This window comes from Lissotriton vulgaris, chromosome 1_1, assembly GCF_964263255.1.
Source record: "Lissotriton vulgaris chromosome 1_1, aLisVul1.2, whole genome shotgun sequence".
Taxonomy (NCBI): domain Eukaryota; kingdom Metazoa; phylum Chordata; class Amphibia; order Caudata; family Salamandridae; genus Lissotriton; species Lissotriton vulgaris.
Genome location: NC_141685.1, coordinates 2132405029 through 2132418341, shown reverse-complemented (window position 1 = coordinate 2132418341; position 13313 = coordinate 2132405029). Strand labels below are relative to the sequence as shown.

At 41.6% G+C, this 13313-nt stretch overlaps 1 protein-coding gene across 7 annotated transcripts in view; it reads left to right on the top strand.

Moving 5' to 3' along the window:
- Positions 1 to 13313, top strand: part of CNOT2 (CCR4-NOT transcription complex subunit 2) — a 429881-nt gene that overhangs the window by 211318 nt on the left and 205250 nt on the right. For 4 of the 7 annotated variants that reach the window (XM_086921898.1, XM_086921930.1, XM_086921945.1 and 1 more), the window contains exons 4-7: positions 4200 to 4272; positions 6277 to 6412; positions 6528 to 6710; positions 7967 to 8046. In XM_086921898.1, the coding sequence (XP_086778024.1) occupies positions 4200 to 4272; positions 6277 to 6412; positions 6528 to 6710; positions 7967 to 8046 (472 nt within the window). The remainder of the gene's footprint in view (positions 1 to 4199; positions 4273 to 6276; positions 6413 to 6527; positions 6711 to 7966; positions 8047 to 13313) is intronic. The other 3 variants (XM_086921922.1, XM_086921938.1, XM_086921906.1) reach the window with 1 other exon arrangement.

Sequence of the window (13313 nt, the reverse complement as noted above, 5' to 3'; positions counted from 1 at the left end):
TTCTCTGCAGCGATGTCCGGTTGTGAGCTTGGCGCTCTGACTATTCACCAAACTCTAGTCCGCCGTATGGTTAGGCCACTCCGCACCAGGCCGGTCCTCCACACCGAGTTTACTCTATTCGCCCCAGCACGCTGATCAGCAGACTTACTCGCTATCTTTGTCCCCAGGCATCAGCACTTTCTCGGCAGCGGTTTCAGGTAGCTGGCTCTTCACTCGGCAGGTTGGCAAACTTTAGTCTGCTGCTTCATCCGCCGATGTAGGCCGCCCCTCGTTGCACAGCACACCTGGCGTTCAGCTCGGCAGAGAAACACCGGAGTCAGTCCAATCTGCTTTGCTAACCTTCAACTGGTAATACACGCCATCTGGGTACAATTCAATGAACGGATTATGGGGAGAAGGTCTCACCCTCGGAGCTCCGTCAGACTGGACGTCGGCAGCAAGGCACGCCCCCCCCCCCCCATGCTATTTTCAAGATATTTCTGGTGAGTGCCATTCCCCCGTTGTAAGTTGATTTAGTTCCAGACTAAATTAGCCAGGGTGTTTGCAGCTGCTGCTTGTAGATTGACAGAGCTTTACGAACGCCTCTGGCCTGGCAGTCACCTTACGATTCTCCATAAGCGTTCTTTCCGAGGTGGCAGGTCATATAAAGCCTTCCATAACTGTTTTTTATTGATGTTTAACTTCTAGTAGTGCAAGATAGGGAATCTTGGTGCCATTATTACTAGTAGTGCAAGCTAGTTTGTTCACCTCTGCTTAACTGTTTCCCTGCTCATACCGCGTATTTCAGAAGATTCAGTGAACACGAAAACGAGAGCTTTGTGTATTTGTTTTTGAGTTTGCTATCCCTACTTAATGTTGGAATATATTCATTGTAATCACAAGCATTGCATGGCTTATTTAATTTATTTATTTATAAAGCGCCAACTAATACCCAAAGGCGTAAGATTTGGGCCATCCTTTTGGGGTGCCCCTGCCCTTCCATAGGGCCACCACAAGCATCAAACTATATGCAAAACAGCCCCCGCAGTGCATTGTGGGGTACTCCAGTCACAAAACAATGAATATTTTATGGGCGGCCTTGCCACAGACTCTATTCTTCTGCAGCCTTTCCCTGTTTAGCATGGTTTTCTGGTTCCCTGAGCTGGCCTTCTCCTCCGCCTGGCTCCTGGTGCTCCTCTCCTGCTGCAGGAGGCATCTTGCACAGCCCTTCCACTACCAGCCAGCAGAACATCTTCTTGCTGCACTCCCAAGCCGGAGAGCCTCCTGGCTGTCTGCGAGAAATCATGGGGTGGCCATGGAGTGCAGATTTTCCCCCTCTCCTCCCCTGCCTGCCTGCCGCTAGGCCGTGCCTCACCTACTCTCCTCCCCCCTCCTCCTCCTACTCTCCTCCCCTGCCTGCCTGCCGTGTCGCACCTCTCCCCTCTCCGCCCCCTCCCCTGCCCGCCCCCTCCCCTGCCCGCCGTGTTACGGTGAAAGGCTTGTTTATTCTGGTTTTTATTTTTTCTCCCATTTCTTCGGCATTTGTTTAAATCTGCCATTTATCCTATCCTTCGTCCTATGCTTTTTTCATTGTTTTGTTAATTTTGCGCTTTTGTGATGTTATGTTTTGCTGTCGCGCTACATTGGAAATAAGGTTACGCTTTTATGTCTGCTACAGGGTGTCCCACAGCTTGATTAACACAGAGCCCAGTGTATTGTGCAGTAGATAGCAGAGCCAGGTCTCTACATACTCAGAACAGATGTTTAGTCCTCAGATAGCTGAAGTAGTCCCCCGGGAACAGACCGCGTTCACGCTCAGGCCTCAGTCACTAGAGCTGTCTCACAGGCTACCCCGCAGATGTCACTGTTGTGACTGCCTTGGACTCTAAAGTTTCACTGCACTTACATGGCCGAATAAACATAACGTGGATCAATCAAAATAATTGTCAAGGGTCACACGTGCCAGCAAGGAACAGTGATCTCATAAAGCAAAGCGCAACCTCTGCGCTGCCTGTCTGCTGTCCACCCTGCAGAGCCCCCTCCTTCCTTGGGCAGTAGGATGAATGTTCTGTATTCCGAGTTCATTTCGATTGTTTTGATTTCGCCTTTTGTTTTCATTTATGAAGCAGCTGTCACCACCATTCCCTTCAGTACAAACTGTCGCACTCAGCCTCTAGTTGATATTTCCTCTGTCTCTCCGTCTTACTTTGCTTCTTACTGTTTGCATCTCTCTCACTGACTGCCGTTAAACCTAAAGGTGTTTGAAGGGGTTGCGGGTCTTTACACAAAATGCTCCTACTAAATACGTCTCCCGCCTTTTCTCCCCCTCTTTTCTTTCTCCCTCTTTTCTTCCCCTCCTCTCTTCCCCTCCTCTCTTTTCTTCAAGCCTCCTTTCTTTCTCCCCTCTTTTCTTCCTCTCCTTTCTTTTCTTCCCCCGTTTTTTCTTTCTCCTATTGTTCTTTCTCCCCGCTCTTCCTTTCCTCTCTTTTCTACCTCCCCTCTTTTCTTCCTCCCCTCCCCTCTTTTCTTTCTTCCCTCTTTTCTCCCCTCTTTCTCCCCTTTATTTCCTTCTCTTTTCTCCCCTCTCTTTCTCCTCCCCCTACTTTCTCACCCTCTCTTTCCTCCCCCCCTTTCTTTCCTTTCCCCCCTCTCTTTTCTTTCCCCTCTCTTTTCTTTCCCCTCTCTTTTCTTTCCCCCTCTCTTTTCTTTCCCCCTCTTTTCTTTCCCCATCACTTTCCTTTCCTGAGGAAATGCGATGCAGCTGCTGGAACATACATTTGTTTTCTGCAGTTGTGTATGGAACTGGCTAAGAGCGGTATTTCTTATTAGGGAGTTCACTCTTTGCTATGGTGATACCTGTACGCCTATCTATATGGCATTAATAACCCCCATTGCTTGTCCTTTCCAATCCCGGAGAGCTCATATTTCAGTATGACATCTTCACTTTGAGTTAAGAAGGTTATAGCTCACTTGGTTAATGTACCTAAAGTTAGAATTTCATTAAGTTATCACCAGGAATGTTTATAACACTTATGTGACATAAAAAAAAAGCATTGGCATAGCCAATAGGTCTCGCCCTTGGGACCTTATAAGTGTTTAGTTATCTAGCACAATATCCTTGGTGCAACAATATCAAGTGTTGCATGGCTAAACACTTATAAGGTCCCAAGACCTATTGGCTTTGCCAATGCTTGTTTAGTTTTTTTTTTCTAAAAGCAAAAGCACATGTGCTAAATGTTATAGTTGGTAAAGACACCGGAAGTTCCTCAAATGACGGAGAAGCAGAAAAATGTACCATCAGCCAACCATCTCTGACAATTAAAGGTCATCAGCCAACATTGAAGTTTAAATAGTGGTTTTTCCAAACACCCACACTCACCCACACTCACCCACACTCACCCACACTCACCCACACTCACCCACACTCACCCACACTCACCCACACTCACCCACACTCACCCACACTCACCCACACTCACCCTCACTCACCCTCACTCACCCTCACTCACCCTCACTCTCCTTCACCTTCAACCCTCACCCTCACTCACCCCCACTCACCCTCAACCCCTCACCCTCCCTCACCCTCAACCCCTCACCCTCACTCACCCTCAACCCCTCACCCTCACTCACCCTCAACCCCTCACCCTCAACCCCTCACCCTCAATCCCTCACACTCACCCACACTCACCCACACTCACCCACACTCACCCACACTCACCCGCACTCACCCGCACTCACCCACACTCACCCGCACTCACACTCACCCTCACCCACCCTCACTCACCCTCACCCTCACTCACCCTCACTCACCCTCACTCACCCTCACTCACCCTCACCCTCATGCTAAAGATTTACAAAAAAACCCATTAACAATTCTAAAAGCACTAACTCTAATGCTGCGAGACCTATTGCATTTCTAATGCTTGTTATAATTTAGTACTTATCTAGTTAAGTCCCTGATCCTACACCGAGCCGCAGTTTGTATTGACAGTGTCTTGCTGGTCTGTAATCAATGTCCAACTTTTCTGCATAGTATAACGCAATGATTATGGTGCAGTATGTTATAGAATATGATCAGGTCTTTTTAATTCTTTTTTAGGTTACTATTACTTTGATCATTAGGCTCAATTTCTTTGAAATTATATATGACTTGTGCAGAAAATCACACTTTTGGGTTTTGCATGTGCGCACTTTTGCTAATAAAACTGATTTCATTGCAGATGCTGGCATCTCCATCGCCATCTTCATCAGGTCAACTTTCTCAGTTTGGGGCAAGTTTATATGGTCAGCAAAGTAAGAAATTATATTTTTCTAACTGATGAACAAAAGTCAAATTGACATTATTATGTTTGTAATACATTTTTGAGTTTGATGATGCTGTCTAGTGTTAACTGATAGTGGTCTCCTTTTACGTACCTAGAAGAGAAAATTCTCCATATACAATTGAGGTTCGTTCCACCAGAGCGGAGACCACTTGGGTGCCTTCCAAAGACAAACACTTGCAAACATGTACTGAGCGGCAAACAGGGCTACTCCACCCGCTTTCTACAAGTGTTATGCTCTGAACCATCTACCACAAAATAAACAGTTTAAGGATCAGGAATGCTGCACTTCAGGCCCGGTTCCAGGAATTTTTATTTGGGTGGGCCAAGGGTGCATTTGGGTGGGCCCGATTTGTCGCTTCTTGTGGTAGCCCACAAACCCTAGATTACATCATATCTACTTGCAAATAGTCACCATGATTCAACAGATCGATTCTGTGTGTATACAGAGCATGTCGAGAGTTATTTGAAAGTAAGAGCAATATTTGGACCTAAATGCAAACCCTCAAATTCCAATCGGCCCAATTATCCACTTTTCTACCATCCCTGTCCTGTGCACCTTACCTGACAGCTGACCTTGGGCCCTATCCCCATATCAGCCACCATCCAGCTCCACTTTCATTATTCCCATAAAAAACATTACTAAAACCACCTAAAAACTTAAAACTATGAATATAGCAATAAATATAATTAGTATGCACTTTAAAATATGATCCACAGTTGCCCTAATGACCTGACTGCTAATTAAATAAAACCCAAAGGCCATGACCGGGACAGCTTTAGCGCTAGTGCAAAAGTTTTTTTGTCGCCCACCAATGACCTCTTTATTAGCAGATACCATTACAACCACCAAAGCTAGACACTGGACCAATTTGTTGCCACAAACACGCATTTGTTGAATGAAACACGCATTCTCGTGTGCAAACCTTTAATAGCGCTCTCTGTCCAAGAACGCCACCCTTGCCACAAGTTCAAACGAATGTTTAACTTATATTAAAGTTGCACCACTTATAGATTTATATATTTGCAAGCATGATTATGTCAAGTCCATCTGATAAATGAAATTCCTCCTTTATAGTTGTTTTATATTCTTCTTTTTATTTGATGAATCACAGCCAGCGCTTTTCGTTCGGAAACCAGAACTTCTTCAGGGCATATAATATTCACAGGTGCAGACACAAAAGTGAAAATAGGTCTAATTCCTCTTCAAAAATGGAAAATTCATATATTTCATGTGGTCCTTTTTATCTGACAGATTAACTCCGTATTTCCACTAGAAAACAATTCCCTTCACGAATATAATATCCTGATATGATAATCCCAGTTTATAGTCTGTGTTTATTCTGGACCCATCATACAACGTGCCTTATACAGGGGCCCGTATATCCAACTTGTCATCCATTATTTCAAAAAGTACCCGCCAAATTCGGGTGCGAACTTTGGGTAGTTCTCAAGTTTTCGTGGAAAGCAGCTCCAGTATAGAGCACTATCAACACCAGCGACACTCGCTGACCTCAAATGTCTGCTTTCTATCAGAGTCTTTAAGCATAAGATTAGCACAGTGCCATTCATGCCGCATTAAAAAGGGACAAAGTCTTTTGCTATTTCTACAGGTGTCACATGTCGGGGGTTGCTTTTATTCATTCTGGCTTGTCATAGGAAGGATGACATTTCTCCTTCTCCGCAGGTGCACTCTCTGATACTGAGGGGCTGTCCGGCGAGGTACTCTCCAATGCCCAGGGTGTAGTCCTGTGCGCTTCTCGACACTCCAAATCCGGCGTCTCAAGCGCCGCAACCAGAGCCTGTTCTATGACCTCGATCTAGGTCAGGTCAGGCGGTTCCGTATCCATACATATGATCAATTGACTTTGCCAATGCCTAGCTGTAATTGAACACAGTCGTAGTTAATTTAATCTTTAGTAGTGTTGAATGCTTTTTTTCCTCACTTCTGTCATCTTGGATTGTATTTTCATAGGTGCTCTAGGACTTCCTATGCGGGGAATGAGCAACAACACTCCCCAGTTAAATCGCAGCTTATCACAAGGCAATCAGTTACCAAGCCATGTACCACCAACAACAGTATCACTTCATACGCCGCCATCTCCAAGCAGGTACTCTTTCCTGAAAAATACAACACAATAATCCTGGTCTGGTACAAAATAAAGTCTAAAGTAAGAAATGTATTATTAAAGATTGTGTCAAATAAATGTGTGTTTGATTTTGCAGGGGCATTTTGCCAATGAATCCCAGGAATATGATGAACCACACCCAGGTGGGGCAGAGTATTGGAATTCCCAACAGGACAAACAGTATGAGCAGTTCAGGGTTAGGCAGTCCAAACAGAAGTTCTCCTAGCATCATTTGTATGCCAAAACAGCAACCCTCTCGGCAGCCTTTTACTGTAAACAGGTGAGGTGGATTACACAGGTTACATGCTTAAAATATTTTGGTTGAAGAATTGTTAACATCATAGTGGTTTAATCGGCCACTGTAGTATAATGGCAAATGATGGTAACTAAGGAAATTGCAGTGAGGCTAGCCGCCCCATATTTGGTTTTCGTGTAGTAATTAATGGAGCATTTATCACTTTGAGATTAATCTCGATGTAATTGATATTGCGCTTCTGTTTCTTTTAAGTTATCTTGAAATAATTTGTAGTCCCTTTTTCTGGATATCAAATTAAATATCCGATTTTCTTCCCTTTTATTATTCGTGATGGGCATCTAGCCACCCATTTTCTTAGTTGGCCCGACTAATTACCTTTTAAGTTCCACCCCCGTTTTTTTACGTACATTTCAGCCATATTTATTTGCTGTACCATTTCCATTATTTGTCTAATTACCACAGAATATTTGTATCTTGAATTTATTAAATTGAAAATAGTACTTCAGCAATACTGTGCGAAAACATTACACAACCAACATATTGAGCAAAAAATATTTACCTAATTTCTTATTCAGTAAGATTGTTACAGTCCTTGGAAACCATATATAATGCATGGATGGGTGGATGAAGCATGTGAGCATAAGCGTCTTCTAACATTATCTAAATAAGATCCTACCTTCTGCCTTTGTTCTCCTCGTTTAAATGTGGGATGGGAAATGTAATCCCTAGCACATCTATGTGCACAGGCTACTTTGTCTTGCCAAGCATTTGTCATCTGCTCTACTGCACTGAGAGATTGGAATTTGAAAATTCATGGTCCTTTTCTGTTCGGTAATTTGCAGCAACTCCACAGCCATCAACTTTGTATTCATATTGTCTGTAAGAATGCAATACCAGCAATGACATTTTGTAACCAACCACGATCAGTGAATGATTATGAAAATAAAACCTATGGAATAAAATGTGCGTTTACGGTGGCACTTAATATCAACTTCGAGGTTTATTACGAGCAGCTCAGTGTCTCATGTAAATGTAGTACATAATTTAACATTGTTCAGCCTCAAGTTGAGTAAAAACTTGGAAAAATGGTTTACTTAAATGGAGACGTTGATTAATTTGACTAAGTCGATCTTAATCATTGCAGCGGAAATTCTAAGTGCAATGAATATCTCCAAATTTAAGTAGGGGGAAAGGGTACACCAACATTTTTTTGGGGGTTTCTGTCCCCCTAAATGAGATTGTTGTTCCTCCCCCTAACTATTTGTTTTGCATACAAACAGCATGTCTGGATTTGGAATGAACAGGAATCAGGCATTTGGAATGAACAACTCCTTATCTAGTAACATTTTTAATGGAACAGGTAAGGACGCTTGAAATATGTCCTTTTATGCTATAGCTGGGTCTAATAAATGCTGAACAAATAATAGTACAATTTGTGGCTGAATGAGTAAGATAACTTCTTAAAGAAGAATGTGTGTGCTTAAGGTTTCATTAAAATGTTTTGCATGATTGAATACAAAGCACAAAATTTGTTTTTTTATTAAAAAAAATGAAATGAATGGTAAGTTGCCCAAATTTGAACAGGCGCTGATTGTAATGGAACACTGGGTAAGTGGATTTAGTTTGCCCTGTTTCAAAGAACACAAACTTTGTGACAGAACTTTTATTTTCCTAAAAGGTGCACATTTTTAATTTTCAGTTTTTGAGCTTTCCAAATAAGTTGAGTAAAAAAGAAAATTTACTATGCGTCATTCCGTATGTCACTTACTCATTTTGCATATCATGGACATGGCTGCACTTAATTGGAAGAACCTTACACATCTGAATTAGGTGAATGGTCTCTTATCTGATGTATCCTACTTTTTTTTTAATCAATGATTGGAATGAAGACCAATGAATATTGAACACACTAGGAAAAATGGGTAAAATGGCTGCGTGTTTTAATTTACTATGCATGTGCATTTGTGTAAATGTAGAATATCTCTAAATTCCTCTGATTACTTTTGCTTAGTAAGAAACATTATTTTAACGCTTTGAGAACCAGGTAGGCCTGTAGCTCAAATGGCCTTCGATAGGTTTGATTTAATTTTTCGCTACCCTTCACTAAGGATGGGGAAGTAATAGGTATTTCATTATAACTGTAAACGTTATGTTTAAGACCTATATATCGTTAAAGGTCTGTCGCCAAAAACTGGCAATACCTATCATGACTGAGATTGTACACAAGTTTATAGAACAACAAATATTTCTAAACCTCATGTACAATGCTTAATATTAGACATAGGGTTCCTTCTTCTTCACTTTGCCTGCTTTTTAAACACTGTTACAAACAGAAAACATAACGATTCCCTGTCTGTCTGCATTTTTAAACACAGGAAACCGTTTTTTGGAGTGACTTTGTGTTGTTAGTCTTCACTCAAGCCAATTGGTGTGGCATCAAAAGCCCAGGGAGTTTAAAATAAAGAAAAAGAGCGGGCTTTCGTAATGAATCCTATCCTAAGTAGTTTTGTATTCAAAAGTTTGTACTATAATGTTAATGTTTTCAGATGAATGTATTGTAAAATGTATAACTGCTAAAAGCTGTATATGGTATAGGCATACATGTTTGAACGTACACTTATAAGTTAAATTTGGAAATAAACATGGTTGCAGTTTGTTGCAGAACTGACCACCACTCTGTCAAGTCTTTCAACACCATATGTTTGTGAAAAAAGATTATTTTTGATTACATTACATATATTAAGAATCCAAGGAATTTCAGTATATTGCATACAAGCACGCTTCCCCTCACATGGTCCTCTAAATTGCTCAGTTGTATTTCTAATAACAAATAACATTACTACAGCCCCCCTCCCCCTCCCTCCCAACACAAGGTGGTGCTTCTAATTTCTAAGCTCACATTGGCTATAGAAAAGAAAAGGGTAGGACTCGCATGAAATGGACAGTATTTATTACTTTGTTGCTAATGCCATCTTGTGTATTTTAGTTACTAGCCTAATAGCATCATTTATTTTTGTATACATCAGAGACAATCCAGTCAAGAGTTCCCTGTTCATAAATGATAAGTGAACAAGGTCTCTACTGTTTGGTTACAGCCAACTCATCAGAGTAAACAGATGCTGAAGCAAAGAAATTGAGGCCATATGTTATACTTATTAGCACCTCACAAACCCCCCGCAGACATCGTCCGTTGTAGTATGTAGCAGTAGGATGACATTTAACACCTAATCCAATATTTACTTTATGAACACAAGAAAATGGCAGCAACTATAGTTCAGGCAATCATGGTTCTCCTAAAGACATGCTTGAACTTTTCATTGAAAGTGGCTGATTGTGTGAACAACTAATTTTCAATATCATTAAGTTCAAGCTGTGTAATTGGCATGTCGTGCAACGTTTAACATCAGCTGTGCAATATGGAGGTGATAAACTTGTCAAAGTTAAATAGGACAACAAGATGGCCAAGTTCACAGAGGTACTCATCTATGACCCAAGATCTGCTTTTCATAGGGGTGCTTCTTCTAAATGTAGACCAGATGGGATACAGATGTATGCCAATCAGACATACCCGCTAAACTTCATAAGGTGTTTTGATCATCAGTCACCATTATGACAACACAATGTCTGTAACTGTGTGCCAGTCTTTTCATGGCAAAGGGCAGTGAAGATGACAGAGCTCGAGAGACACTTGCTCATAAGTAAATGACTAACTCTTTGATCTCCCGGACTGTGCTACTCTGGTTAGGTAGAAACGTAACACTTCAGAGGCATGACTTAATAATAGTTTATTGTGAAGGCGGTTCAATAGTTGCACTGCTTTAAAATGATCTGTAAGCTATGTAAGCACAGGCTTAAATAGACCATTATTGGCCAAAATATGTGCCTCTCCTGCTGGATGGTGGAGTATCAAATGGGTATCCCACAAAGAACTACCCGACCGGGGAAAGTATTGCAGTACAAATGAGAACATGGTCGCGTTAGCAACTCTTTTAATGAAACAAAAATAGTATAGCATTCACCACTCTTTCTATTCTTTTGATGCGTAAATCCACTTTATTTCTGGATTAGAGACACCTAATCCAATTTTAGTCGAAGCATTGGTTATTGGCATCTCAGTTGCTCAAGCAAATAACAATGCAGTATATATTTACAGTGCTCTTGGTGAAAAGAGAGAAGGGAGGGTTTGGGAGGTAGGTGATGAGCGTGTGAAGGACAGGGAAAAGGTATAGTGACATATATACATTAGTAGTACATGATATTGAACCTCTCCGGCCTAACATAGGTCAGTTGTCTCATTGCTCCAGATTGGGCAAGACAGTTCTTATACACTGAGCAGCATCCCCTATCATAGTGTCTCCGATTCGCTTCCCCCCAAGGATGATCTTCTCTACATGTACCTGGGCCAAGTAGTTTATCGACAAATTCCCTCTCTTCATTTGTCGGCTTGGCTCCTCACTACGCTGAATTTGGGGGCTTGCGGCTTTCCAAGGAGTGTACCAAGATACTACAGAAGTCTCGCGCTCCATCTACGTTGAAATGTTACACGGCTAAATGAAAGATATTCTGGTCTTGGTTTATCTCACAAGCATTGCATCCATTCTCTTCATCTCCGGAGCAGGCTCTGCCTTATCTCTGGCACTTGACAAAATCAGGACTTTCTCACTTTTCCATAAGAGTTCACCTTGCTTCAATTTCTAGGTATAGAGGACGCTCAAATCAAACCTCTCTGTGGTCTAACCGACTCGTCAAAGAAGTTATGAAGGGACTTTTTAGAGCTTTTCCGCATGTAAAACCTCCTATAGTTTTGTGGCAATTAAACACAGTTTTGTCTCAACTGATGAGTCCTCCCTTTGAGCCAATTAAAAATGCTAATTATAGTCCCTTTCCTGGAAAGTGACTTTCCTTTTGGCCATTACGTCAGCCAGACGTATCCGTGAAATCCAAGTTCTCACTACAAATGAGCTGCATCTGCAGTTTTTGCCGGACAGAGATATCCTACTCACTAACCCTTCTTTTATTCCTAAGGTGCCTTCAATTTACCACCTTAATGAACCGATTGTTAAATGAGCGTTCTTTCCTAATCCATCCTTAGCAGTGGAAAAAGCGTTGCATTCTCTGGACATTAAACCATGTTTAAAGTTTTATCTGCAAATAACGGAGCTGGACCTAGTCCGCTTTATTATTCTGTTCTTATGAGGACTCTTGTATAAACCTCTCTTGCCCTTTAAGCGAGAGTGCACATACACCTCTTTACTTTAACTTGGAGAAAAGCTGCACAAATCGACACAGTGGGAGATTCTATGATAACATTCTAAATAGACTATCATTTCATCAGCTTTGTTCTCCCTAATAAAATATGTATCAACATCTTATTTCCACTGTGGCTGTTTAAGTAAATAAATGTATATCCACATGGTTCACCTACACTTTAAAGCTTGACATATGCACTTTAACTAGTACTAATCGAAGATATTGTGAGTGCGATCTTAGTTTACACTCACATTTTTAATGTTTTCCCCTACAAATTCTGTAACTGCTTCTCTGTGGGTACGTCTTTTATACTAGTTTGTTTTTGAAGCTAAGAAAAACTTAGCAGTGATGCTGTTACTTGAATTAATGTACAATTTTTTGTCTATTTTATTTTGCATCTTAAAACAGAAATTTGCCCGAAATAATACCATTTACTGTCAGTAGCTACGTAGTCCTTTTATAATGCTGTGTGTTTGCAATTTGAACATTTTATTGGCTTTCCTGTAGAGCATATTATGGTTTTTAATAACTGAAAATAAACTTACTTTGAGGGCGCCTGCAAGGGAGCATGAGTCAGTTATGTCAAGAGGGGTTGTCCTGGTCACAGATTTGACCTTCGGACTGAGTGCCTGATTTAGGTTTCGGCAGACCGGTTACTCAATCCCAACAGCGATGGCTATCCCATCTGCTGAAATATAAATCTGATAATATCCTATTGGATTTATATTTAGCCGGACAGAATATCCGTCACTGTTGTGACGGAGTAACCCGTCCTCTGAAATCTAAATCAAGCCCTTAGCCTCTGAAATGGAAGTCAAAATCCGAAAGTGGGGCAAGATTGCAGTGGCTATTCAAGCATGTTGTATATAAGCTGGTTAGCCATTGTATGAGGTCCTACTTATGCTGTTAAATTTTGGCGGAAAAATCTCTGAGCGGGAAAGTTCCAATTTTGCACCCATGTTAGATCTCTCTTTGCCTATTAAGATTTCTTCATTTGGACTTAGTCGCCTTTTTTGGGGCTCAGAATCTTCCATTGAGGAAAAACTGCAGGCTGTATTTGAGAAGGTCTCAACAAAGTCACATAGGCTTGGTTCAAGGGTCAGTTGAACAGGTTTTTGGAGCTGCAAAAAGCTCAGAACATGACCAACGTGATTTTCTTGCTCAACGTGGTTGCACATTTGGGCAGCTTGACCTGAGTGGTTGCCCCTGGTTCTCCAGAGTTTAGAAGGCCAAACTTTTTCCAAGTCCTGATTTTTCAGATATTTCAGAATAAGTCCTTCTGTACACCACTAAGGTTCCCAAGACTTCAGGGATACCACTTAAGGATCAGGACTCAATCCAGCAGAGGCCACCAGCAGGGTTCAAGCCTCTTCTAGT